At 45.5% G+C, this 27,442-nt stretch overlaps 1 protein-coding gene across 1 annotated transcript; it reads left to right on the top strand.

Annotated features, from left to right (window-relative positions):
- The first annotated feature begins 44 nt into the window (after positions 1-44).
- Positions 45-21,984, top strand: trim71 (tripartite motif containing 71, E3 ubiquitin protein ligase). Its single transcript, XM_089023898.1, has 7 exons — positions 45-1,850; positions 10,783-10,950; positions 15,035-15,169; positions 17,923-18,165; positions 18,272-18,769; positions 19,365-19,505; positions 20,265-21,984. The coding sequence occupies exons 1-7, from the start codon at positions 1,119-1,121 to the stop codon at positions 20,835-20,837; spliced, it is 2,490 nt and encodes an 829-aa protein (XP_088880024.1). The 5' UTR covers positions 45-1,118; the 3' UTR covers positions 20,838-21,984.
- Positions 21,985-27,442: the final 5,458 nt, after the last annotated feature.

The following is a 27,442-nucleotide window of genomic DNA, read 5'->3' as shown; positions in this document are numbered from 1 at the left end:
CCAGGTTTAATGGCGCAGTAAACATGTCAAAATGAATTGATCTTGAGTCATGGCTGTATTTGAGGATGTTTTTTCCCGTCTCTACAGAAAGCGAACGTCCGGCGTGCACGCACAGACTCGGGTACGAGCGCGTAGCGTGCACCCCCCACGTCCGCTCCTCCCCTTCCTTCCAGTCCCTGCAGCGGAAGTGTGTCCATTTTTTTCCTCCTCAGTCGAACAGGAGCTGCACTCGGAGCCACAGCCTGGGCAACGCGCCCCCGTGTGAGCTCGTATCTTCAGCCAGTGTTGATGGTTTTTCCCCCCGGAGGAAGCAAATCTTAGCGTGGACGACCGAGTGGAGGCTTGGAGCATTCGTCTGGTGGGTTCCCCCTCCCCTTCCCCTTTGCCCCATGCTGTCTGAGGAAAAGCCTGCGAGAAATTCCTCCACGCCGAAAACGAGCCCACCGTGGGGAAAGAAGGATAGCGAGGAGGTAGACCGACCCCTTCCCCCCCATATGATCGTTATCTGTGAGAGACTGCATGTTTGCTTTTAACGTGCTTTTCGCGCAATGTACTCTCCGTGCTTGTCACTTTGGTGAATTATCGAGCACCCCCAAACCGAATCCAATCTCCGACGACAGTGACCCACTCGGGGTGAAAACCCGAGTACTGAACGAGGCTGCTGTTCACCCTCCCACCAGAACGCCGAGCTCTGTGGTCATGTTGCCGAACCGTTGGGGGAGGAGAGGCTGTGCCCCCTCCACCTAGACACTGCACTCTGGATCACTCCAGATATATTAATTGTATTCTTATTATTTTTGCCTTAGTTTAACACCTCCTGCCTCCCATGCAGAACCACAAACGTCGTTTGATGTCACGTTTCAGGGATTGATTGCTAACGCCTTACTGCCATCTGATAGTTGGATTTCAAAACTACCTCGTTGATTTTTGCATCGCATGCAGATTGGTTAGGCATTAGCATAATAGCAAATGAACTCCCTTCTCGGTGAAGTGACTTGAATGCCTCATGAATCTACCTCAATCAACAGCTTTTCACCAGCTCGACACATCGACTTGATGTGTGGCCAAATGTATACCTCAATTGTAAACTGAGCCTTGTATTTGAGGAGACGCCACAGATGGCTTCGTTTCCCGACTCTGAACTGCAGACCTGCCCGCTCTGCAAGGAGCTGTGTGGCTCTTCGGCCCCTATTTCCTCCAGCTCGTCTACCTCCTCTTCCTCCTCGCACACCTCCTCCTCCTCCAGTCAGACCAGCAGGAGGCTCCACGTCCTGCCCTGCCTCCATGCCTTCTGCAGGCAGTGCCTGGAGGGCCAGCGCTGTCCCGGAGACCCGCTCAAATTACGTTGCCCCACATGCGACCACAAAGTGTCCATCTCGGAGGCCGGCGTGGAATCCCTGCCTTCCTCCAACTTCCTCTTCAGCAACCTATTGGATGTGGTGGTGAGCACCAAGGAGCAGATCCAGAACAAAAATGGCCACCACCACCCCACTCGAGGCGGCCTGGGCTCCTCGGGCTTCCATCCCTCCCACGGAGGCCATCTGCACCCCTCGCATGTGATGGCCGAGCCTCAGTGCAGTTCATGCGATGAGGAGAACCTGGCCACGTCCCACTGCCTCGACTGCCAAGAGTACCTGTGTGACAACTGCGTGCGTGCCCATCAAAGGGTGAGGCTCACCAAGGACCACTTCATCGAGCGCCTCGGGGAGAACCTCCACCTGGGCCGAATCAACAGCAACCCGGGCCAACCGGGCATGTCGGTGTCCCTCGCCCAGTCCCTGCAGAACAACTTTGCGCTGCTCTCCCTCTTCCAGGACCGCATGAGCTTCTGCCAACACCACGACAATGAGGTGAGCAAACAACACTCTCTTGTTAAAATAATAATAATACTGATCATCGTAATAATAATACTCATAATAATAGTAATCAGAATCCGAAAGCCTTTAATAGTCCCACAATGGGGAAATTTGCAATCCACAGCAGCAAAATTGAAAGGTCTGGGGGGGGGGGGTCAAAAGATAAAATGACGTATTTTATGCACAAGAGAAAATGTCATGAGGCTAAAATGTACAATGGCATCAAAAGGTTTCATAAAAAGAACTATATAGTGCAAAGTATAAAAAGTATATTTGATATATGTCACGAATAAGAGTAATAATAATAATAATAATCGTAATAGTAGGAATAATAATAGTAACAATTATAACAGTAATAGTAGAAATAGTAATAATAATAATCAAGTCAACAAACGTACATGCAGTTTACAGGAGGACAATTCACTTCCTCTTACTCAACCATTGCAGCAATAATTAATTGAGCAACTTAAATAATTCTATTACAAGAATAAGTTAAAGGAAAATGTCTGATTTGTTATTCCTGTCGTATGTACTACTCTTTTTTTTTGGTGGAAATTAGTTGGGCAGAGTCCAGAAAAGATACAATCTCAAAGTCTGGCATGCTTTCATAAACAATGATAAAATGCAATGAGTACTACTTAAGATACCCACACAGTTAGCCATTTTTAATTTTAGTTCCTATTTCTACTTAAAGCAATCGCCGTGCCCTACAACTCCTCATGGCTTCCGATGCGGTTTATTTTTTAACAAACGGCAAGAAAGCAAACAAGCGCGTTGATAAATGAGCTGCTGATGGCCAAAGCTCGTCCCTCCATTTGCAGACCGGCTAACAGGTTTGGCCTGTTAACAACTAACCCAGGCTGCACATTGATTCACAGATGCCCATGTCACTCACCAGACCTTTTAAAGCTGCAGAACCCTCAAAATCTCGGATGGCGATACGGAGAACATTAGGGTTGCCAATGTAATTAGATGATATATTCTCAAGGTTTCAGATGTCTTATTCTGTTTTTATCCAATTAATCATTAGAACAGATCAATGATTAAAAGGACTTGATCGCTGCAGCAGTAAAAAATAAAATGGCGCCCCACCAAATAAATATTCCAAATTATTGGCTGCGGATGTCAATTATCCACCTTTTGCTCTTTTGTTGACGATCAATTACTAGCTTTGCCTGTCACGTGATCTTCGGGCCAATTACGCAAAAAAAGCGTATAATTTCCCACGGCACACCCAGCCGATGATCTCTTACGGCTCAGCGCTTGGGATTTGTGGCGTCACACGTGTGTATGATTTTGAAGTGCGCCTTTCAACCCTTTCATGTCTTTCAATTCCTTGATCTCCTTGATGTGCGTCTCACCCTGACGCATAGCACACGCTTGAAAATGGTATAAAACGAGCTGTCGCGGGACAGAGAGATTGGGCGAACCACGGGACAGAATCATCTCAGACTCATCTCGGACTTACAGCCTCAAAGAGACACAGCTCGCAGAGATCTGCTCAGCAACGCACGAAGTCTCACAGCACGACTTGCTCGACTCCACGCCGCAATCAAGCTCTGCGCATCACCTGCCTGGGAGATCTGACAACGAACCTACTTACAAATAAAAAGAAGCATCAAACTCTTTATTGGCGAGCTAGCCAGGAGGTTTTTTTTCCCTCCTCCTCAGCCCAATCAACTCTCCAAATGGAAAGAAACAGATTTCCCAGCCGCCCGTGATCCCGGTATCTTCACAGCAAGACGATTGGACATCGTATATGTCCACGATCGGACATCGCTTATGTCCACGATTGGACTTCGGGAAGACGCTTCATGGCCAACTCAGCCGCCGACGTCAGCGTGCTTCCTCAGCGTCCTGCAGAGCGCCACGGCAGCGCGATCAACGCCACCGTCGCCGATGACCAGCCTGTCCGTGCCTGGCAGCATGACCAACCCCACGCTTCTTCGTCCTCACAATCCCTCATCGATCGACTCAAACTGGCAGTCGTAGAGCACTCTTTGCCGTGCTCCCGTACAACGACTTCAGGCACCACGAAACTTCCTCGGCAACCAAAGTCGTGCCGTGATGTCCGTCCGACTGACCCTGAGCGGGTCTTTGCAAGTCTCTTTGAGTCTGTCAGTCCGAGATGAGTCTGAGATGATTCTGCCATTATGGCCAAGAAACATACTCTGGACCATATGGCAAAAAAGTTCAAAGAGGGGCCGGGGGGGTAGTTCCTCATTCTCAAAATGGCTGCTGCATTGATGCACAAATGTATACGTGGTCTGCCTAATGTGTACCAACCACACAAGGCATTCAGCGCAAAAGTTGCCCCCCTACCGCCGACCCCTTCCAAGTCACAACCCATACTCAACTTATTTGTTTGATCATGTGATCAGGGTAAAGTTGGCTAACAATGGAATCCATCTTGTGGTCTGAATGAATAACATATTATGGGAGAGGCGTGTGTTTTTGTAGGCTCTGAGTTATGAGAGGAGAAGAAATGTCTTCCATTTTAAAAAATACTGCAGATAGTATGCGCCCGTCTGGTAAAAATATATTTTTTCGTAATAGTGAGAATATTGTGAGGACAGTCAAACTTCGGTTTTTGACCATAATCCATTCCAGAAACCTGTTCGAAAACCAAAACATTTCCCATTATAATCAATCATTGTAATTAATGTTTGTTTTTTTTGTTAATTTTTTTCATCATAATTGAACAAGACAAACACGCCTGCTCACAATGGAACGCGACACGAGGATAATGCGCCTGTCACAATAAGACGCGACACGAGGATGTGACATAAAATGAAGCGGAGAGGAGTCGAGTGGTGCATTCAAATGCGATCAGTTTGGTCGAGAATCCATTTTTGGTTGTAAACCAACGGGTCAAAAACATTAATTTTTTTGGGGGGTGGAAAACCGAATTGAGACGAGACGTTCGAAAACCGAGGTTTGACTGGATTTTAGCACGTGTGTGTTCAAGGGGGATCTGTCTTGATACTTATGCTAACATGTTGAACAGTGTCAAATTTCGAGTACATCAACATACTCTGGAAATTGTCCATTCCCTTGAAAAGCCAAACTAAGGTGAACACAATTCTGATTCGCCCTTCAATTGACTTTTTCGACAAAACTGTACAAGCAACCAAGATCTGTTTGATTGCAATGGCCGACGTCAATTGGTCTAATCTGCACTTTCCAATGCATTGCTGAAACCAATTAACGTTGCCGCTGACCCTCCCCCAGCATTGCCAGTAATTAGGTAGGCTCGCTTTTCCAGTCAGAGCTTCTTTTCCCAGTAAGGCCGCCCTGACTCACTGTGGTCCCTTGACGGTGGTGGTGGTGGTGGTGGGGGGCCACGAGAGAAGGTCAGGCGTTCTCTCTGTGACTCTTGTGGGTGTGTCATGGCGCTCCAACACGATTCATTTTTTCTTGGGTTTTTTGCTTTTTTTAAACTACAGGTCCACTGGGCAGTTTGTAGGAGCACAGCACAACTACATATTTTCTGGAGTATAAGGCGCACCGGAGTACCGCTTTGTTTTGATACATAAAGGAAAGATCGAGCCTGATTTTTGAATTTCCCAAATAGACACCCTATTGTATTTTCCAGTGTATAAGGCGCACTCCCAATGAATGGTGTATTTTCAAACTTTTTCCATATATAAAGCACACCGGACTATAAGGCACACCTTCAATGAAAAAAGTTTTTTTTTAAAATATAATATATAAATATATACAAGTTTTCCAAATGTAAGGCACACTTCATCTACGGGGGGGGGAATGGAGTCGGTGGCTGCTGACTATAGTTGTATAGTTGCGGAACCTGTTATGGCTCAATATTACTTCACATATAAGGCACACCGGCGTATAAGGTGCATGGTCATCTTTAGAAACAAAATCAAGGCTTTTGGGTGCACCTTAGACACTGGAAAATATGGTATTTATTTAAAGGCCAGTCTTGGTTGACGCAAGGTTTATGTGATGACTAGCGCAGTTGACCCTTGGACCAAAAGTTGACCCCGGAACAGGCGTCTCGGAATAGTTTCAAGAAATCCTTCATTTGATGTTATTTTACCTGTGGAAAAAGCGCTCTCCTCCCCAAGCTTTGATTGTGTCTTGAGTTGTCAGCGGCATGGAGGGACACAAGGCGAGAGAGAGGCTTGCCTGTGTGTGGAAATTGAAATGGAAAATGGGATTACACCCAAAGAGCGCCCCCCGGGTCTGCGACGTCACCCTCCGACACCCAAATCCACGCGCCGCTCGGTCAGAGGAGCGCCTAATGAGATGTTAATCCTCTGTCAGTCTTTGCCATAGATTAAACGGTCGTCACGGCGACAAAGGGCCTGGCTGCGCCTTTGAATTACCTCCCGCAATTCTCGCTAAATAGCCTGATTGAGTCGCTGTGACTGTATTCAATCGAGTCGTGCGCCAGGTTGAATGAATGAATGACTCGGATGCTAATGTGGCACCAGAACTATTCGGGGCACACTTGATCCTGCACTTGTTTTTGATTTAAGGTCTTGAAAGGTCTTGGGAGTTTGGATTCTGCCTTTTGTTTCGTGAGATAATGAAAGTTCAAAGTTTTGAGTCCGCTATTTTGCTTAACTCCTCGATGTTAGCGCGCAACTGTCGCGGAGGAGTTCTCATTTCCAATCACCTCTGCCATCTGCACGTAGTTATCCCGCGAATAGAACTTTGGTGCGCAAATAATAAATGTGCTATGGTTTTATAATTAAATAAACTACCGTATAATAAAGTCGTTTTATTGACCTTTGTGATGGTCATTGATGGCTTCATGGAATGGATAGCTTTTTGCATAGTGTCTCAGGCAGCTCTGGGTTGTACATCTTGGAAGTTGTGATGTTATTATAATACCTATGCTTGTCTGTGACTGTAAAGTGTCCTTGAGAGCTTTGAAAGGCGCTTAAAATGTCATGTATTATTATTATTATTATTATAAATAGCTGGTTAGATTATGGAATTTCTGACTTGCAAGCTTCTAAACGCGCAACATGTGGCCTGTAATAAGACGTCGTTGCCGTGTTTCCTGTGTAATGCGCGTGCTGGCTTTTGCTGTCCAACCGAGCACTTTGGGCCTGATCAAACTTGCTGGACAGAAAGGGGCTTTTGTCCTTCACGACCAGCTTGCTTCACTAATTTAGCATCAATACTAACGCTTAGCCGCGTTCCGTTCTTGACATGACTGCTTGACAGCGAGCTGTTTCCTATTTCTGTCACACGCCTTACTAAGTATGACAGGCCAACATGCACCTGCAAAGCGCACGTGTTCATCATGTGGCCACAGCGCACGCTTCTCCCTCCCGTATGCTCGCCATCCTTTCCCACGCCCCCCATTCATTTCCCCGCCCTCATCCACCCCCCGTCCCGTCGCTACTGTAGATACTGTAGCACACAACACTCAGTCACGTGCTTGCTGACGACGGCTTTGTTTTGCCCCCTCGTGCTCAGAGGCCCATCCAATCGCATCGCCGGATCGCAGCCAACGCCCCCCCCCCCTCCTCTCCCGCCGTACTCGGGCATCCCGTATCTGGCAGAGTTTCAAAACCTCAACAGGCGCGTTGTGTCGATGGCAAATGGTCAGCGGAAGGTTGCCGCGAGAGGGCGGCGGACTTCCAGCCGGCGAGGAAACAAGAATGAGTGAGAAAAGAAAGAAGGGAAAGAAAAACCAAAGGGGGGTGGGACCAAGAGGTACCCGGCTCGTTTTAATCTTATTACACAATACGTTGTTCGCCTCAGTGTATTAGGTCATACTCTTTTTTTTTTTTTTGTAGACTAGATCCTTCCTTAGTCTCTTTTGCATTTTCTCAAAAGCATAATATAGAATAATTAGAAATATGACAAATGAATATCTGAAAGAAGCATTTTTTGTACAATGTCACTGGGCCTACAAAAAGGATAAAAGCAGCAGAAAGACGGTTAGTAAAATATATATATATATACACAAACACATGCATCAATGTGTGTGTATATATATACACACATATAGGGGCGGGTTAGCCGTCAGGAATTTCCTTTTACTAAAACCAGACGTGGCGTCTGCAGGTTGAGTTTAAAGCAGGAAGTTCTAAATTGCGCTTGCCACATACATCGGACTCCAAGAGCCTGCAGGAATGTCACTTTGTGATGCGTCAGTGTGCGCCCACACCTCAACTTTTCTTGTCCTCTGCCTGTTGACACGTCGTTAAATGGAAAGAGAAAAAAAAGAGCCCTGGGCATTGCCATGTGTAGAAGTCAAATAAAAAGAATCTAGCAGTTAAAAGATAAAAACAGGTCGGCAAATGTTGATAGTAGTTCAATATATATTGTGACTTTTTTTATGCGCGCCGGAAGATGCGGATCACATTTCCAACTTTGGAAAGGCGTCACAGAATCTTTTGGTGTGTAGAATGTCTCCACCACCCCCCACCACTGTCAGTCAAATGGTTCAGCCCTTTGTACGTGCGCTTCTTGTCGAGCAGGCCCGGTTATTTTCTGGCGGCGCAGTGTGACATTACGTGGCCGGCGTCACCCGCTCCCCTCCCCCAACTTGGCTCACTCTGAGGGATTTTACTGGCTCCTTGGGTTCGTGCCCTCTTCCCTAGTTACCAGTGCCTGCCCCTACGATAGGATCATACATTGCATTGGTGAAAATGTATTGGACATTGTATTTACTTGTAAAATGGCCGTTGTTTTGTCGCCATACACCAGGAAGCACCATGTCCGTCTATTGAAACACGAGTAGAATACAAAAAAAATCACAAAAGAAAAGAAATAATTTTGTCTCCCGCACTCACGCGTTATTTGGACCAAATTTGTTGATTAAAATGCCGCTTGTCATGACCACCTTCAAGTTGACAAAACAACATATTAATCTATTTATCGGAGGCTTCGTCAGAATAAAACACAGGCTAATGCGTCATATATTTGAAGGCTAACGCTAATTGATGATTGTCGTCAGTTTCTCAGTCTAAATTGGCAACGTGAGAGATTAATGGACAAGGCCGAGGAAGAGCGTAACATCCGGTGTACTAATGAAATCCTATAACTCACCCCTGGCCGTCTCCCTGTCCCCCCTCGTGGCGGCCTGTTGGGTCCAAAACCCCCCGACCCCCAATCCCACAGCAGGGAAACGCTAGTCCGAAAGCACAAGGCTTCTAATAATAGATTCATGGACAGTCCTCTTTTTGTTCCTGAGTTTGGATCCTTACAATCAGTGTCCCAGTTTCCGCCGACTTTGGGAAAATTTACCAGTTGCCCTGAATGAAAGCAGCGGATAGCGACAAAGGGCCCGTCTCGTGGGAATAGGCAGCGTGTGTCAATAAATATTCAGCGGATTGTCAAAATATCCTGCTTGTTATGTCATCGGAAATGTTGCAATCGTGAACGTCTTATTCACCTGTCGACCCCGTAGAACCGCATGTCCAAAGTCCGGCCCGGGGGCCAAATGCGGCCCGTGGTCAATTTTCATCCGGCCCACAACCTCAATAAGATCTGGCCCGCATGTCGAATGAATATATTTGGCAGTAGCGCTGCTACCCGTGTGTTCTAAGTGCTGCCATCTCTACGCTCAATTAGGAACAGCATATTAGATTAGTGATGATAAGAAAGTGTCAGCGCATAGCGCCGATGCGTATTTGGAACTATCGCGGCTTGGAATCTAAGCAAATTTATGTGGGGTAGGAGATGGGAGACAATCTCTTTTCGTCAACGCATGCCACAGCTTTGTGTGTGCTTTCAACATTTAGCTTGGAGCAGACGTGCACATTCCACCATGACATACCTGATCCACTGGTGAAAAGGACGCTTTGATCGTCTCCTCTTTTATCTGGAACTGCTTCATGCAACGAAGAAGTGCTTCAAATTGAATGCCTGTCAGTGTCTTTTGAAATGTCACATTTTTTGTTTGTTCTTTTTCTACTTCTTTGTTTCCTTTACTTTTACTTTCATAACTTTGCTGCTGTGTAATGTAAATTCCTCCCCTGCAAGTTTGATAGAGGCGAATCCAATCCAATCATGCCTATCTTGTGGCTTTCCCGATATGGTAATATCTCTGCCAACATGTTATCCGCAAAACCGAGGGGGAGAAAACATTCAGATGATAAAATAGATCAAGTCGCTCCGCCTTCCTTTTTGCACCACCCCCGCATTCCTGTCTTTTGTATACCGCGTCCCCTTGGAATTTAGGAGATGTCAATAGAAGAGAAGCAGAAGAGTGGAAAAGGCAAGAGGAGATCCTTGAATGACATAGCGGCACCAAGACGGGAATTCGGTTAAGAAGAAAAAAGAAAAGAAAAGCGCAAGAAAGGAAGGAGAAGCAACTCAGATAAAAGTCTGTGCCTGCGCGAACGTGCGTCTCATTAGATTATGCGCCCCCGCACCCTTCCCCCGGGGGAGCAGGGTTGTTATTGATGGCTTGATTGCGGGGCCCATCCCCATCTACTATGGTGCTCTTTGCTATTGGACAACCATTGATCTGGCATCACTTTGGGATATGATGGCCAGCGCGTCTTTAATTAGCCTTTCCTGACAACCAATCAGCGCTCGGAGGCGATGTTCGAATGACTTGCGCTGCTTCGTCATTCGCAGTTACAATAAAAACCGACGTGAGCATCCTGCGTGTTAAGAATTGTTATTGATTACGTTTGGATTGACTCTAATCAATCGTTTTTTTTTTTGTTTGTTTTGCGGAGGTTTTTTTTACGAGCCTTCCGGGCATATGGATGACTTTTGTCATTCAGTCTTTTCTCATTGATCCTAATTGGGGGTGTGCGGGGGTTAGGGTTGTGACATTCAAGCAGATGGACTTGTGTGTCAATAACAAGAAAAGAGTGACATTTATTTATGACCATTATTGCAACCAATGCTTCAAGAACATTGAAATACACTCAATCATTTGGATTTGAGTTTCACACGACCCACCCTTGCATTTGCCCCCTCCCAGGTTTTCCTGTTCTTCTGCGAAAGCTGCTCGGTGCCCATCTGCCGGGAGTGCAGCATGACCCGTCATGCCGGCCACACTTTTGTTTACCTCCAAGATGCGGTGCAGGACTGCAGGGCCGTCACCATCCAGCTGCTGGCCGACGCACAGAAGGGACGACAGGCCGTACAGGTGAGTTATGAAAATGGTCCCTGAGTAAAAATGCATACCCAAATAAATACCACTTGACCAAAAATATTAGTAAAATATACAGTCAAACCATGGTTTTCGACCCTAATCAGTTCCAGAAATATGTTTGAAAACATTTTCCATTGTAGTTAATGTAATCAATGTCTGCTTTTTTTTTATCGTAATTGAACGATACAAAAACGCCTGCTCGCAATGGAACTCAACAAGAGGATACTGCGTCGGTCACAATGAGACGCGACACAAGGAAGTGACATTTAAGTAAGCGGAGGGGACTAGAGTGGTGCATTCAGATGCGCTCAGTTTGGTCGAGAACCCATTTTCTGTTGGAAACCAAGGTATAAAAAAGGTGAAATTATTGGTCGAGAAGACATGCTTGATTTGTTTTCACGGGCCGAATAAAACAATGTGGCGGACCCGATTTGGCCCCCGGGCCTTGGCTTTGACACCAGTGTTGTATAAGGATAGTTGGTGGTAGTTAACGGCGTTTTCTGGTGTGACGTAGTCAATACTTGCCCGACAGCTTTAAGCAGTGCAGGAGAAGTGAGTGTCGAGTGTCAAACCAAACACAGACGTTGTCGAACGCCCTCAGACACAAACTCGCCCACTTACGGCCCCCAACTAACTTGCAAGGCGCAAAATGGCCTGGTCAAACGTGTTTTGTTTACACACAGCGGTGACGCATTAAAAATGGCTTTTATAGCCAATGTAAAAAGGGGCTTTCATAGCAGGACATGCGGGCGCTTATATGACATTTGAGGAGCCGTCTTTACCCTAAATCGAGCCTTGCGCATTATATATGGAAATGAATTAAACCCTACTCGCTCGTGAAAGGTTGGGATGCACAGTCCTGACCAGTCCCTGGATTTCTTTTTTTTTCTGCCTGAGTTGGAGAAGTCCAGCTGGTCCTGAAAGGGGGCGGGTTGCACGGGGGTGAGGTCTGGCGGGGGCAGGGATGAAGGTCAAAGGGGGGAGGTGGTGAGGAGAGAGAGAATGGGGGGGGGAGGGTGGATGAACTATTTAAAGGATTTGGGAGAAAGGAGAAAAAAATCCATCCTTATTGAAAGAAGTGGAACGCTTTGCCTAGCTCTTGTTCACATGCCCCCCTCCCTCATCCCTCACGCTCACAGACATTTACCGCCTCTTTTCCATTGAGCCAATTATGGAAAGAAGGGTTGGGGGTGCCCTTTTAGGTCCCACGTTACACAGAGAAATTCCCTTGGGCAGAAACATATTCAAACGTTGCAAATGATTTCGGTAACAATCAATTCAGTGGAAGAAACCTTCGTCTCTCTTCTTTCATCAGAAAAAAATAGTTAATTCCTATATGATATGGGACTGGAGTTATATGAGCTTGAAATGAGGGTGGGTGTCCAAAATACAATGTCATACAGACATATTGGTTTATATAGCGCTTTAACAGCAGCTGAAGTTGTAACAGAATGCGGACATGGAAAAAAGGGAAATGCTGCCCCCCTTGTGGAAAAGGAAAAACATATCCAGAGGCCATGGCCAGCGCTTTATTGGCACCCAAGCATGAAAAATAAAAACCTGAATAAATTCAGGAATGGCGCTCTACATCGTATTTTCAATTCCCAAATAAATTTGTGAATAGCAGTGAATCAGTTAATTATCTCAAATAGAGTTATTGTGTCCTCTGTGACACGAGCTAAAACTAGTACAAAAAAGACGCTAGCGTAGCAACATAACAAAAATCTGATATTTTTTCAGTGGACACAGACACTTTATGCTTTTTTTCGTGCCAGTATTTTTTTTTATTGTCTGTCATTATAAAATTAGTCAAAAGCCATCTATTAAAAAAACTGTCAACATTCCAAAAGATAAGTGCTCTCTAAGTCAACTCCCTTATCAGTCAGTCCTCTTAGAACACACACTTATGACCTTGGTAGGACACGGTAGGAACATGAAATGCTATCTAAGGTCATGTGACATGCAAGCGCCCACAATTTCCTCAGCAGAACCCGCGCCCCCACCCCTATCTCGGTGACCTACATCTAGGTGACTCGCTCATGCGTGTGCAGCTCTCGAGTTCACCCGGGGTCTTACCAAAATTCCTAAACCTTTAGCCCAATGTGGATCGTCTCTCTCATTCTCTCTCGCTCTCTGGCAAATGTCAGAGCGCTCGCCACGTGGAGCAAACTTTGAAATTGAGAACAGATTCCGCGGAGGGTGTGTTTGTTTATTTATTTATTAAAAAAAAGAAATCTCAAGCTAGCAGCTGAGCTTGAAAAAAAAAGCCATCTGGCGACGCGTTGTTGTGCGGCTACTTAGTGTTTGCTTGTCCATTCTGTCGGAGGTCACCGCATGAGTAAATGCTGACGGCAGATAATATGTAAACACACACACACACAGGCTCACTCCTCTAACCAGAGGTAGGAAATTTCCGCCCACTCCACCCCATTATCTTCCTTGACCTCTGACCCCGGTCTTGTGACTCTCCCATTTGGCCCAGGCTCTGGCCTTCTGCGATCTGATTGGTCACTTTGACCCTCTTTGTGTCGCAAGCTGTGCTCGGCTAGTAATATGCGTAGGGGGTGGGGGGGGGGGGGGGAGCAAGCGAGGGCTCCTAAAATAGGCAAAAATAATTTAAAATTAACGTAGAAGAGCTATTTCAGGTGGGATGTGTACAGGTTGATTTCATTTCCACAACAAACCAGTTTTGAAATAGTCACAGATGATGTAATAGGCAAAAAAAAAAAGAACATCTGGCCTTTGGGTTTCATATCACTGTAAATCGCCTTTCAAATCACATTGTTTGATCAAAGTAAGTCATATTGATCGTGCATATTCTATATCCTGTAAATATTAATTTAGCAATTCCAAATTTCCACTGTATCTGCACCAACTATCCAAGTGTCCTCCCCCCTCAACCAGATGTGTCTTCTAGTACCAAGACGGACCTGCGGGAGGCAGCGTTTTGCCACTGGGGCACCCAGACTGACCAAATAATATAAAGAAGAAAAAGTGGTCGTCGAAGAAGCTTGTCTGCCTGAGCAAATACTGAACAGAGCGTTTTCCTAACAGATTGGGCATTTGATTACATTTGACTGCTTAACTGAAAAAAAATGGCAATGTGACGCACGAACGGCGGCCATCCGTCGCCGCCAGCCATCTCGGACTGCTAATTTAGTTGTCGCTTCAGATGGCCACCTCAAAGAGCAGAAAAAAAAAGATTCTTCTGCCACTCTTTGTTCCGGAGGGGTTTGCGCCGGGGAGGGGAGTGCGGTATGTGTCCTAAGACGGGGGTTGCGAATCACGACCCGTCAGCTTGAACTGACCCTTGAGCCCCTGCGGCCAATTTCACAAAGGCAGCCTTGTCCCACCTCCCCTTTTGTCCCTGTGAGGTCCCGCCCACCACCCTCTGCCCCCCCCCCCCCCCCAAAAAAAAAAAAAAAAAAAAAAAAAAACACAATCGGAACAGCCAGATAAATATCGGCACAAATCCTGTATTGTCAAGTTTAACCATCGTCACTATGCAAATTATAATTAATAAAAAAAACGGCAACAATTATTGCGTTACTAGCATTTTTTGAATTCGTTTTAAAATTGTACCACTTTTTTAAGCTACAATCGGGGAAACAAATAATAGAGATAGTTGACAAAAGCTGTTAGTTTAGCTTAAGTAGTTTGTTGCTATATTTAGCAACACTTTCAACCCCTCTAATAACTTCTTAAAAGAACTCCTTAAAAAACACGCCCAACAACTTTCATTCTTGCAAAAAAAAAAAAAAAACAAGCAGTTCGCGGGTGACAAAAAATTAGCCCAGTGGAATTTGAGCACGGAATACCCGCCGCTGGGGTTGCAAAGCTTGTTTGTTATCCAGTGGGCGTATTGCACATTCACCCGCCAAGACCCCCGTCTAATCCCCCCTGCTTTGAATATTTCTTGCATCCTGTTTGCAGGGCTCATCTTGAGCCCGTTGTGAGCAATAACAAACAAAGCTCACTTAAGTTTCATCTCCCCCGGACATCCGCAGCATGCAAATGAATGTGTATCCTTTCAAAAGTGAGCTGACGTCAACCTGTGTTCTCCCCCCTCACCCCTCAGCTGAGCATGGAGAAGGTCCAGGCCATCGCCGAGCAGGTGGAAATTAAAGCAAAGGTGGTCCAGACCGAAGTGAAGGCACTGGTCCTCCGACATAAGAAAGCGTTGGAGGAGAGGGAGTGTGAACTACTGTGGAAGGTAAAATTCTTCCTGTCATTTGTTGACCTGGTCTCACCTGCTTCCAGGCCGCCCGTCTGCCCCGCGGTTGTGCTAAGTTTTCCAATCCTCCCCCCAACATCTCGCCCCTCCGTTTTCTTTTTCTATTTTGCTCCATTCCTCCATCCCAATAGCGACTCAACCGACTGACTTACTACAGGTTGAGAGGAGCTGTTTTCTGCGGTCTCCCGCAACGGTTGCATTTATGCGGGGCAGTTTGTTAGGGAGATTTGCGACTCTGCGCTTTCTCTGTCTGCTGACGAAGGAATGCCGGCGAGAGTGGCGGGAATACCAGTCGGGCCACATGAAAGCTGAGTCATAAGTAGGGCAAGGTTGCACGTGGGTGGCGTACGGCTTCGTGTTAATATCGCTTATGGTTCATTGATATGAGTTCTCTTTGAAATATTCAATTTGTAATACATTTACTGCAGGGTTGTCTACACTTTTTGCAAAGGGGCCAAATTTGGTGTGTTAAAAATGTAGGGGGGTCAAACAGAAATTCACCCATTCACAGCCAGACATGTGCAAAAATGTGTCCACTCCAGTACCAGGGTTTTTGTCATTTTCACTTGAATCGTAGGACCCACACAATATTTAATTTTAGGACTACATCAATAAAAAGTCAATGCAGCGTGAGAAGCCTTAGACTCCCTAAGCTATTTTAAGTATGTTGGTTCATTTGAAACATCAAAATTGAATTGACATATAAAATTGACATTTGATGTTCACTTAACTTCACTTTTTTTTACACTCATGTTTTGTCACAGTTGAACAGAGGTAATTGTTCTTTTGTTGATTGTCACCGTTTTAGAAAATGTCAAAAAAAATAAAAAAATCACTATTTGAGAAAATTGTAGGGCTCATTTGGTCAATGACTCATATACTAATATTCCTAATTGAGCCTCTAGATGGCAGCACTTAGCATACGCAGGTAACAGCGCTGCCCAATGTATTGATTCTACGTGCAGGCCAGACGTTAACTATTTTATGACAGAGGCTGCGGCCCGGAAGAAAATTGACCATGGACCGCATCTGGCCCTTGGGCCGGATTTTGGACATACTAACTGAACTGTTTGAGAGGCCCACACTGCTTTTAAACCCATTCAATGCCTTTACTCACCCTACTGACTGTGGCGGAGATGTCAAATTGGCCTGAAAATATTGACAAGCAGCTCCAAATAAAAATCCCAATTTGACCATTTTCGCATGGCCTACATCTGCGCCAGCGAGGATTTAGATCCAAGCTTACAGCACATGGATGTATTTATGGTTTTCGGCATGGCTGTAAACTTCTCTTTAATTCAATTGAATCCTTTCGGCACGAAAAAGATGTTAGGCTCTGCCGTGTCGTGGTAAATTCTCAACTTTTCCACCAGGAGTGGTGGACTCAGTGGAATGCCGCTGAGCTTAGTGCGCGCCTGAAACCCGAGATCTCTGCAGGAGAACTCGCTTGATCCATTCAAGATGAGAGCCTCTGCTTTCTGTTATTGAAAGTCTATTCTGAAAAAAAAGAGCAAAAGGTGAGGTTTCATTTTGGATCCCAAATTAGAACAAAGGCAACATTAGCTTCTTTGCTCCCCGAAGACTGGACTGTGTTCACTCATTTCAGTCACTTTGTTGAGGCATTTCTCAATAAAAGATGGTTCATGAATCAATGAAATATACCCTTCATGGCCATACTTTCTGCCCTAGCAGTCGGTCCCCCTTCCATGACAAAAGCCCCATGAGGTGAGTATGACTCACTTGTGATGAGCCTTTCGGCGGCCATGATGTCAACTGCATTGTCTGCCAAACAAATCTGGGAAGATGCTCCAGTCACTCGGCACAGACCTGTTAAACTCATCACCGATGATGCACCTTTGTGCGGGAGTTGCTTCCTGCAAACTTATCTCTCCATCTTTCCGGCGTCGTGGCCTGTATGCTCCTCTTTGGGGTATCCATCATAAAAGCCAACAAGAGCCATTGTCGCAATGGACTATAAAGTGTAAATCGAGTCTCACATGTGCAAATTGCGCTTCCACCGAGGCCAACACTAAACAAAGAGCCTTCTTTTGGAAGGACTGAAGGCGGTCAAGCCCATTGTGTTCAACTCTTTTTGTTAGATTACACTAAGAGGCAATCTTTGCTTCTCGGCCGCCAATTTTTTTACTGACAGGAAGACACACTCCCTTCTTTTTTCTGCCAACCAAAAAATGACTGCCAAAGCCCATCACGGGTAAAATATTTCAACATTAAAAAGATCTGACAGTTCAAGACGCATGTAGCCATTTTCTTTTCATTCCAGCCCAACTGGATTTTAGAGATTGTATGTGCTGAAAACGAATTGTGCTCAGTGCTGCCATCCTGTGGACGGACATGTCCAAATCGTCACAATGAAGCTTGACATTTTTCCTCAAGCTTTCACAAAACATACGTAGCAGGCTGATTGAACGCTCTAAATTGTCCCGAGGTGTGAGTGCGGATGGCTATTTGTCTCTGTGTGCCTTGCGATTGGCTAGCGACCAATTCAGGGTTTCCCCCGCTTCGTGCCCAAAGACGGCTGGCAAAAGCTCCAGCACCCCCCCGTGACCATAATGAATATTAGCGGTACAGAAAATGGATGGATGTATTTTTATTCTGGATGGATATTAGCTTGTTTGAAGCCCTTGCAACACCGCCACTTGATCAACAACGTCTCCCCAGTGCATTTTCCATTCATCTGAAACAACCATCTCCCCCACCCCGCCCTCTCGCAGTTGGAGAAGATCCGGCAGCTGAAGGCCAAGTCGCTGTACCTGCAGGTGGAGAAATTGCACCAGAGTCTGACCAAGTTGGACAGCACCATCGCCGCCGTTAGCCAGGTTCTGGACGAGGGCCGCCACATTGACCTGCTTCTGGCCCGAGAGCGCATGCTCACCCAAATTCACGAACTCAAAGCACTGAGGGGTCTGATGCAGCCACAGGAGGACGATCGTTTTATGTTCACGCCTCCGGACCAGGTAGGAAATCAAAAGCCTGAAACAAGCATGCTATGCTAGCGAAGCATTTTAATTTTCTAGCTCATGTGCGGCAGTGTTTACATTTCAAATATGTACCACCCTCCAGGCTCTCTACATCGCCATCCAATCCATGGGTCTGATCAGCAGCGGAGCCTTCGCCCCGGTCACCAAAGCGCACGGCGACGGTCTCAACGGCGCGCTCCGCGGCAAGCACGCGGCTTTCACCGTGATGGGCTACGACCACGACGGCGAGCCCCGCCTCTCCGGCGGTGATATGGTGACCGCCATCGTCATGTCGGTGGCGGACGCCAACCTCTCCGCCGCAGAGGTGACGGACCACCAGAACGGCTCGTACACGGTTAGCTACATGGCCAAGAGCGAGGGCGAGCACCTGGTGTCGGTGTTGGTGTGCAACCAGCACATCCAAGGCAGTCCCTTCAAGGTGTTTGTGAAATCGGGCCGCAGCTACGGCTCGCTGGGTTCCCAAGTGTCGTCGTTCGGGGGCGAAGGTGAAGGTGACGGTCAGCTGTGTCGCCCTTGGGGCATCAGCGTGGACAAGGAGGGCTACGTGGTGGTGGCGGACCGCAGCAACAACCGCATACAGGTAGAAAACCTTCACTTGCTGCCTTTCTCGGCACTTTGTCGCTCACCCTCAACACTTCCTGATTTAAATTTGGTTAATTGCCAATGTCGCTTTGAGTGTGGCGGCTATCAGAGTACACACTGTCATTTTCTTTCGGAATCCATAGTTTTTATGGTCCGCTAATCCCCCATAATATTAGCCTAAAGAAATCAGAATATTCAACTTTAATACTGACAAAAATAAATTAAAACTACATCAAACACAAATCATAAATACATTACAATTATTGGATACATTATTATATTATCTGATATATTATAAGTAACAAAACAATGATGTATTTCATTCTTTATTTACACAGCTGACAACAGAATACTCAACTTTAATACTCACAAAAATGAATTAAAACTACATCAAACACAAATCATAAATCCATTACAATTTCTTAGATCCATTAAATAATTATTATATTATCTTATATATTATAAGTAACAAAATCAGTATGTATTTCATTCCGTATTTACACAAGTGAAAAATTCAAACTTCATCAAATACAAATAATACAGAACTAAAAATAACTAAGTATTTTCTGACCATTTTCCTTGACCCTCGCCAGATATTCAAGCCCTGCGGCGCATTCCACCACAAGTTTGGCTCTCTGGGTTCTCGACCGGGTCAGTTTGATCGCCCGGCGGGGGTCTCCTGCGACTGTCAGAGACGAATCATTGTGGCCGACAAGGACAATCACCGCGTGCAGGTAAATCATTTTTGCTGGCCCCGAAAACCTGTTGAATTTGGATCGAATTGGATTAGCCTTTCTAGGTCTTGCAGTGGCGAAATTAACATTTAACAGGAGCAAAGTGATGGAAGGAAGAAGTAGAAAAACAAAATACAGGACCTGCTGTAAAGACAGCCACTCTCACTGCGCCATCTTGAAGTCAAAACGAAATAACACATAATGTGACACAATACAAAAGACAGTCTTTCGGTCTTAAGCCACCCTTCTCGATGAAAGAGGAGAGGATCAAAGCGTCCTTTTCACCAGTGAATCAGAGACGTCATGGTGGAATGTGCACGTCTGCTACAAGCTAAATGTTGAAAGCAAACACGAAGCTGTGTAGCATCCATTAACGAAAAGAGATTGTCACACATCTCTTCTCCCACATATTGTAAATCCGCTTCAATTCCAAGCCGCGACACACCTACAAATGCAAATACAGTAAAGTCTCGTTATATCGATATTCAAGGGAGTCCGAAAAAATATCGATATAACCGGGACTATCGATATATCCGACCCTGTTTGCATGTAATTTTCTCCGTGCGTGCATAGAAATAGTATCGATATAACCGGGACTATCGATATATCCGATATCGATATAACGAGACTTTACTGTATTTGTGATTGCGAGTTCCCAAGCGTCCACAGTCATTTGTGAAAACACCCCTAACCCCCTAGCTGCTCGCCCCTTTGCGATGAAACAGGATGCGCCCTTGACAGATTTGCTTTGCTTAACAGGTGTTTACATTTGAGGGCCAGTTCCTGCTCAAGTTTGGCGAAAAGGGCACCAAGAACGGTCAATTCAACTATCCCTGGGACGTGGCTGTCAACTCTGAGGGTAAGATCTTGGTCTCCGACACCAGGAACCACCGCGTGCAGCTATTTTCCCCCGACGGCTCGTTCCTCAACAAGTACGGCTTTGAGGGGGCTTTGTGGAAACACTTTGACTCGCCCCGAGGCGTGGCCTTTAACCACGAGGACCACCTGGTGGTGACCGACTTCAACAACCACCGCCTCCTGGTCATCCGGCCCGACTGCCAGTCCGCCCGCTTCCTGGGCTCCGAGGGCATCGGGAACGGTCAGTTCCTGAGACCCCAAGGCGTGGCTGTAGACCAGGAGAACCGAATCATCGTGGCCGACTCGCGCAACCATCGCGTGCAGGTCTTTGAGCCCAACGGAAATTTCTTATGCAAATTTGGAACCCAGGGAAGCGGCTTCGGACAGATGGATCGTCCCTCCGGGGTGGCTGTAACCCCGGACGGGGTCATCGTGGTCGTCGACTTTGGGAATAATCGCATCCTCAAGTTCTAGGAATAGGAACACCCCCTCACCCCTCTATTTGGCCTTTTTTGCTGTTTTTTTTTTTTCAACAAAGAAAATGGAGGCGAGAGAATGAATCAAAACGAAAAGTGACACGGTAGGAGGAGGAGAGCTCAGAGGATCGAGAGCACGTTGATGAGAAGGGAAATCAAATCGGAATTTTTTTGTTTCTTTCCCCGTCTCCAAGCCAATCCGTTATTTCAACCGAAGACCTCCACCAAACGGATCACCGGAAGCCAGAAAAGAGCCATTTTATTTCCCCCTTCCTCGCAGTGAGCTGCTCTCTTCTATCTGGAAGCTCTTCTGGAGTATCCTTCTCAGGGAATTTCTCACTTTTTCTTGAAACCTTCGTACCCTCTGCTCCACACCTACCTCATTTAGCTCTTTATGAATGTACTCAGAGTCACCGAGCAGAGGTCTACTAGTCCGTGAAGTTTTACAAAGAAGAAGAAGAAAAAAAGCCTACCTCTATACTTTTATTTAAGAGAGACAAAAAAAACAGACTGGTCGTTTTATTTGCACAGGTTTAATGGAATTCGTGCTGTGCTTTTTTTTGTTACTTTTTTTTTTTTAATCTGAGTTAAGTGAAACTCCTGAATGTTGTTGCTGAGACAATACTCAGATCGCTGTCGAGGCTGCGTGATTCGTTGTCATCAGAAGTCATTGCTAAAAAACAACAACAAAAAAAGGAATTAGGGTACAGGACAGCAATGTCTTTGTCGTTTCCATTATAGGCATTTTTTTATGGGATGGGGGGGCTAATGATATTGCCCCCCATCCCCTTCCTCGTCGCTATACTTGAGTGTGCATAGGCATAACGGCCCAACTAGAACGCGGGAAGAAAATGCCACAATGACATGATGTTAAAAAAAATGAGCTCAGGTAATACATCAGCTGATTATAAAAAATTAATCAGCGCTTTTCAGGCCTCCTTTAAACGTCACGATTATGGTCACGAGATCCGATCGGGCTTGTCGTGACATTCTCAAATGCCTTTTTTTACCGGAGGCCCCAGATTAGAATATTCAACTGGATTTTTTTTTTTTTTTTGGAGGGGGTTCCGGTTCATCTGCATGACCAATTTAGAAATGCAAAGATGAGTTATGCAAGGACCTCTTGCTCTCCTCCGAATAGGGAGGACCCACACATGGATGTGGGGCAAACATTTTTTTTTTGGGGGGGGGGTCTATTAGAGATCCTAAAGTTAGAGATTTGATCATAGATAAATGACACCCCCAATTGCCCCCCCCCCCCCCCCCCCCCCCCCCCCCCCCCCCCCCGAGGCAGTGTTGTTTAACAAATGCCTCCAAAGTAGATTGTCCAGAGGACGAATAGAGTAACATCAAATAATTAAGACTTGACAATACAGTGAACGCTTCTTGTTCGCGGGGGATACGGACAGGAAAAAAAAAATTAAAAATCCATGCCTAATCGACACCCTCCCCTTCCCCTGAAAGGGTTTAATTGCCTAAAGACGCCACTAGATGGTGACAAAGCACTACGTTTGTCCAAATTAAGGTAAACTCGCATAGCTTCGGGGCATTCGCATCCACACACCCCCCCCTAGCGGCACCTTGCGAATGCCCACCCGCGAATACGCGGCGATTCACTGTACAATCCTTTTGGACGTAAACGGTGGTCGAAAGCTGCCCTCTTTCCATACCAACGAAAAGGGCGCCGCCACCCCCGCCCTTCCCCCCCACTTTATTAACGCTCGGGTCTAAGTGGGAACGTCTCTGGACCCTTGCGCGAGTCTAAAGATGGAGGTCTATCGACCAACTACTAGATTCAACCAAAGTTAGAATATCTGCACAGTGGCCAAAAAAAACTGGCGTTTGAAATATTCTAAAAAAAAGCAAAAAGTCACGTACCGTGTACTTCAATAATCCTCAATGCTGGGAAACGTTTACCGGCGTGGAATTTGATGGCTCCACCCACTGACGCCGTACGAGTGCCCGGATCTCCTCTTTGAATCCAGCCGCTTAGAAAACCAAAGAGAACCTATCCTTCCCCCTGCCCCTCCCCCATATAGAACAATCCGCGGCGCCCCGAAAATACACCTTGTGGGCGTTGCCCCCTAACCCCACCAGCCCTTTATTTCAAACCGCGCCCCGCTTGAACGCACTCGACAATTCATGTTCTGTTGGTGGCTTTCGTGTTCTAGCAAAAATAAAAAAAAATTGTGGAATAAATTAAATCAACGACAGGTTCTCTTCTCTGAGAATGGAACCCGTCCGCACATGATTCGGATCGACACGTTCATTCGGCCTCAGCGTTTTGGTCAACTTGTCGCCTCAACTCACTTTGTAGCTACTGTTCACTTTCAAATACCTCCAATTTATCGACTTTGGATTTCAATACCTCATTTTGACTTTTTTGGTGCATTTTTTTTCATATGTCAACATACCTCATCGGATGTGTATACATCATTGGAATACCTCATTTTTTTGACCGCCGGCGCAAGGCCGAGGACCAAACGATGGTGGCACCGTTGTAAACCTGTTGCGGTCGCGTTGTCTCCAATCGGGTAACCTCGAGCAGCTTTTTTTTTTTTTTTTTTTCACTAAGTTGACTTTGCTGTATGATTTAATGAATTGCTTATTTTCTTCACCTTTTTTATGACGAAAAAAAAAAATCACCAACCAAACCAAATAGTTCAGTCAATAACATAGTGCCAAAATAATCTCTAGGAGTTGCATGCCAAGGACCACCCCCAACCCCCTCCCATTGCTCTCAAAACGCCATATGGACCATGATATCCAAGATATTTAAAACGTTAAGTGATTCGGGAAGGGGCACGGGATTGATCCTTGCGGCACTCCGAATGGCGTGCACTTACGAGGGCTGGGCCCTGGTTCTCTTTGACGTCACCACGATGAATTTCCGCTTTGTACGTTCGTTTAAAGGGGCAGCGGTGGGCAGGGAAGCGTTAAAGAAATAAAAAAAATCACTCGCCGCACAAACTTTGCTCAACGTTCAGCACAACCGACTGATATTTACGCTCGTTTTGACTGCGGTGGCAACGACGAACGAACGAGCGTCGTTAGTGAAAAAGTTTTCTAATTTAGCACACGGAGGAACCATACCAACAGTCGGGCTTGTTTTTTTTCTGCGTTTTCAGTATTACTGTGTTCATCCACATCCGCATCCTTATTTTTTCGGAAACAAAGATTGTAGAGTTCTATCTTTAAGATCCTTAGATCTTCACTCTTTAAGAGGAAAAATATTTTAAACCTTTTAATTAATATTTTTGGCATGCTTAAAAGAAAGAAATCCTTATCATATTGATGTCTTTTGGGTGGGCGTTGGGCAAAACCCGAGCGAAAGCTGACTTTGTTAGGAGATGGATCCCATCAGTGAAAACATACCCAAAGACGAGCATGCGTACGCTCGAACGGGGTTTGACCTTTGCCGCCGTCATCATTGGCGGCGGCGTAGCGCAACCCGTTCGCTCAGCCGACTCCTCGATTCCCAACTAACAGCGGAGGCGGAAAATATCTTGAGGCTTCTTTTGCGTGCCTCGCAGCTCAGGCGCTTTACATGCGGAAGCTTCTAAAACTCGCCATTCTCAATCGATTGATTTGCCCGCCGCACACGGGGCAGCCTCTCGAAAGACCCCCCCCCCCCCACCTTACCTTCCCCTTGTCACCAGTTGACTTCCTCTTTTTGACAATCCAGGAAGTCGTGCGACTGGTTGACGCACGCCCGTCTCTCATTTCTTGAGACTTGAGAAGGGCGGTGGAAAAAATTGAAGCTGCACCGGGTGATGTGTGCGGGGTCTAAGACCTCCTTTTTTTAAATGATTGTATAATCGAACGTAAAGACAAAAAAAAATTTGGTTGGTGAAAATTTAGAAATAAAATTGAAACTATATCTCAGGTAGTTCTTAGCAGTCGTGTGCTGCTGGCGTCATTGAAATGTGTCTCTTAGAAATAAAAGTAGATGCCCCCCCTCCCCCAGCCCTTCGACTAACCCTTTCCCCGTTTTGTATTTTAGCGCTAGTCTGATTCTTTTGTGTGGCCATTTAATAATAATAAAAAAAATCAGAATCTGAAATATTTCTTTTGATTAACCCCCCTCACGATTATTTTTCCCTCTTTGTTTCTTTTCCATCACTCATGACCACCACACACCATCTGATTGATGCTGGTCGGCCCTTTTAGAATGTATTTTGTGAAGAAAAGGGTTCAGCATCCTGCCAATGGCCGCTCTCGACCACCCCCCACCGCTGGACCGCAGCACAAATCCAAATTGATTACCGCCGCATTCCCACATCAGCAATATTTGTAGCGTCGGCTGGCACAAACCATCTGTCCGGATGGCGATTGAGGGGGGGGCGGGGAGTTAGTTAGCTAGCCCTTCTTTCGTCCAACCGGTGATGGTCCAGCAGGCGGCGTGTAGAGAGTGGCTGTTTTTTATTTTATTTTGTGCATCTGTTGTCAAAGCAGATCTCCACTGAATGTAACCCTCCCCCCACTAGTCCCAAAAGGCAGCGCGACTGGTTGTGGCCCGCTGAGTTTAGATGAGTGCTGCTGGCGCTTCCTCATCAACGCTGGTGTGTTTGTGTGTCTGCGTGAGTGCCTGTCTGTCTGTCTGCCTGCCTGTCAGTCTGTCACACACTTTGTGCTGAGAGGAAGTGCAGATGTCAGTCTAAACAAGGCAAAGGTGACTGTATAATATATTTGGCCATCAGCTGCTCGCGCTGTACTCTTTGGACTTTAAACATTTCCTATGCAGTTTTTTTTGTCATTTGTTTCTTTGTTTACACTTAAATAAAGATGTATGTCTGACTTCAACATGCGTTGTTTTTCAGACCAGTCAGTAGAACCTGTTTTGATTCATTTTTTTGACACTAATCGATTTCATGACCAAAAATGTACTTTTCTTTCCATCACTTGGACTCCGGAAGTAAAACTTTGTCTGAACACACATTTTATATTTCCAAAAATTAGTTTTTACTGCAAAGACATTCCATGCTACTCTTGGTCCATTGAAATATTACAGCAAACTACAGACACAAAACTAAACTAATTTACAACATGTTCAATTATTTACAGACAGTGGCGTTTTGGATGTTCAATTGCCTGATATGTTTCGGCGCGTACGTCCGTCCGACTTGATCAGAGTTTCACAGATGTTGTGACGCACCTTTTTCAGCCGAAACATGTCAGGGTTCACCTAAAACGCCACTGTCTGTAATAAAAGAACATGTTGTAAATTAGATGAACTTAACACAACTACAAAGCTAAACTAAAATCTGACGCTGATATGTAAAACTCACCAACATGGTTAATTTGCTACAGCTTCATAAAATTACTGTCGAGGGTTTAATTTTATTGACTAGTTCAACTTTCGTGGCCCATGTGTGCATTCAAATAGTAGCTAGGTATCACCCCCTGGTGGTCAGTTTAACTTGGGGCATTAACAAGGAAACGTGTGTCAATATAGATTGAAAGATGTATTTTTCCCATTGTACAAAGTCATTGATCATGTAAATTGAAGCTCCAATTTTTCTATTCTTCTTGTTTTATTTTTATTTCTTCAGTATCCAAATTAAAGAAGTGTCTTAATACAAGAATTTGTACTTTTCTATCAGTAAGACATGATTGCCTTATTTCCTGTATGTATAGGATAAATGTCCATGTTAAGAGCTTTGTTACAGCTGATGGCAAGTACGCAGAAATACAATAAATATACATAAATAAATTAGAAAAATAAACAAAGAATAAGATGAGTTTAGTATGCAAACATCATCTTAAGTATACATTTTAATATATATTTTTTGTATTTAGTCTGAATTTTTATAAACAAAAGTCTGTGAGAGAAGTCCCGCCCTACCCGAACGCAATGATTGATATTTTGAGTCCGATCCGACTCGAATCTCGGGATCGGGTTTAATTGTATTATTATGTAAATCTCCGCCCCCCTTTTCCCCAGATTGTACTGTAGTTCTCCTCTACTACCGCCAGATGTCAGCGTTTTCACACTAACCAGTTGATCGAAACGGTGGCCAACAAGGTATAACCCCAAGCGAGTTAGGGTGAATTTTGGAGTGACGTATGAGTCAAATGTATGTTCCAACACCCCATACAGCAAAAGGTGGCTCGCGTGTGATTGTGCAAGCACCATCTATAGTAGTCGTGCAACTCTCAGAGGGACTAATTAGCAAGAGCAGACCAAATGACACTCGCGGTGAGCGGGAACTGCCTGCAGTTGTTTAGCTTAGGCCACAAAGAGAAATTCACATCTTGGAAAGGTGAACGCCACCGCGTGACCATATCCCTTTCTTATGTTTGAAATCATTGGCTGGCACTTTTTGGAGTGGTCGTTTTTTTTGTAAAGAAGCCCCTTAGTTTTGGTAACGTGACCTGTTCCTTGTTTCTGATCATTCCTCGAGGGAGAGGAGGAGATTGCACAAGCAGATGGAAGAAAGGGAAATGATTGCTACTGTCTGGAATTTCAAATTCAAAGCCTTTTTAAGTACATATTGACTCAAATTTAGAGTAGTTATTGAACTTTTGGGTCACCACTACGCTGTGTGAATGGTTTCCTTTCCTCGCTAAGGCTCAGGTGCGATATATATATATATATATTTG

Source organism: Hippocampus bargibanti, linkage group LG20, assembly GCF_051943395.1.
Source record: "Hippocampus bargibanti isolate YZ-2025 linkage group LG20, ASM5194339v1, whole genome shotgun sequence".
Lineage (NCBI taxonomy): Eukaryota > Metazoa > Chordata > Actinopteri > Syngnathiformes > Syngnathidae > Hippocampus > Hippocampus bargibanti.
The sequence above is the reverse complement of the archived record's forward strand: the minus strand, read 5'-3'. Positions and strand labels throughout refer to the sequence as shown.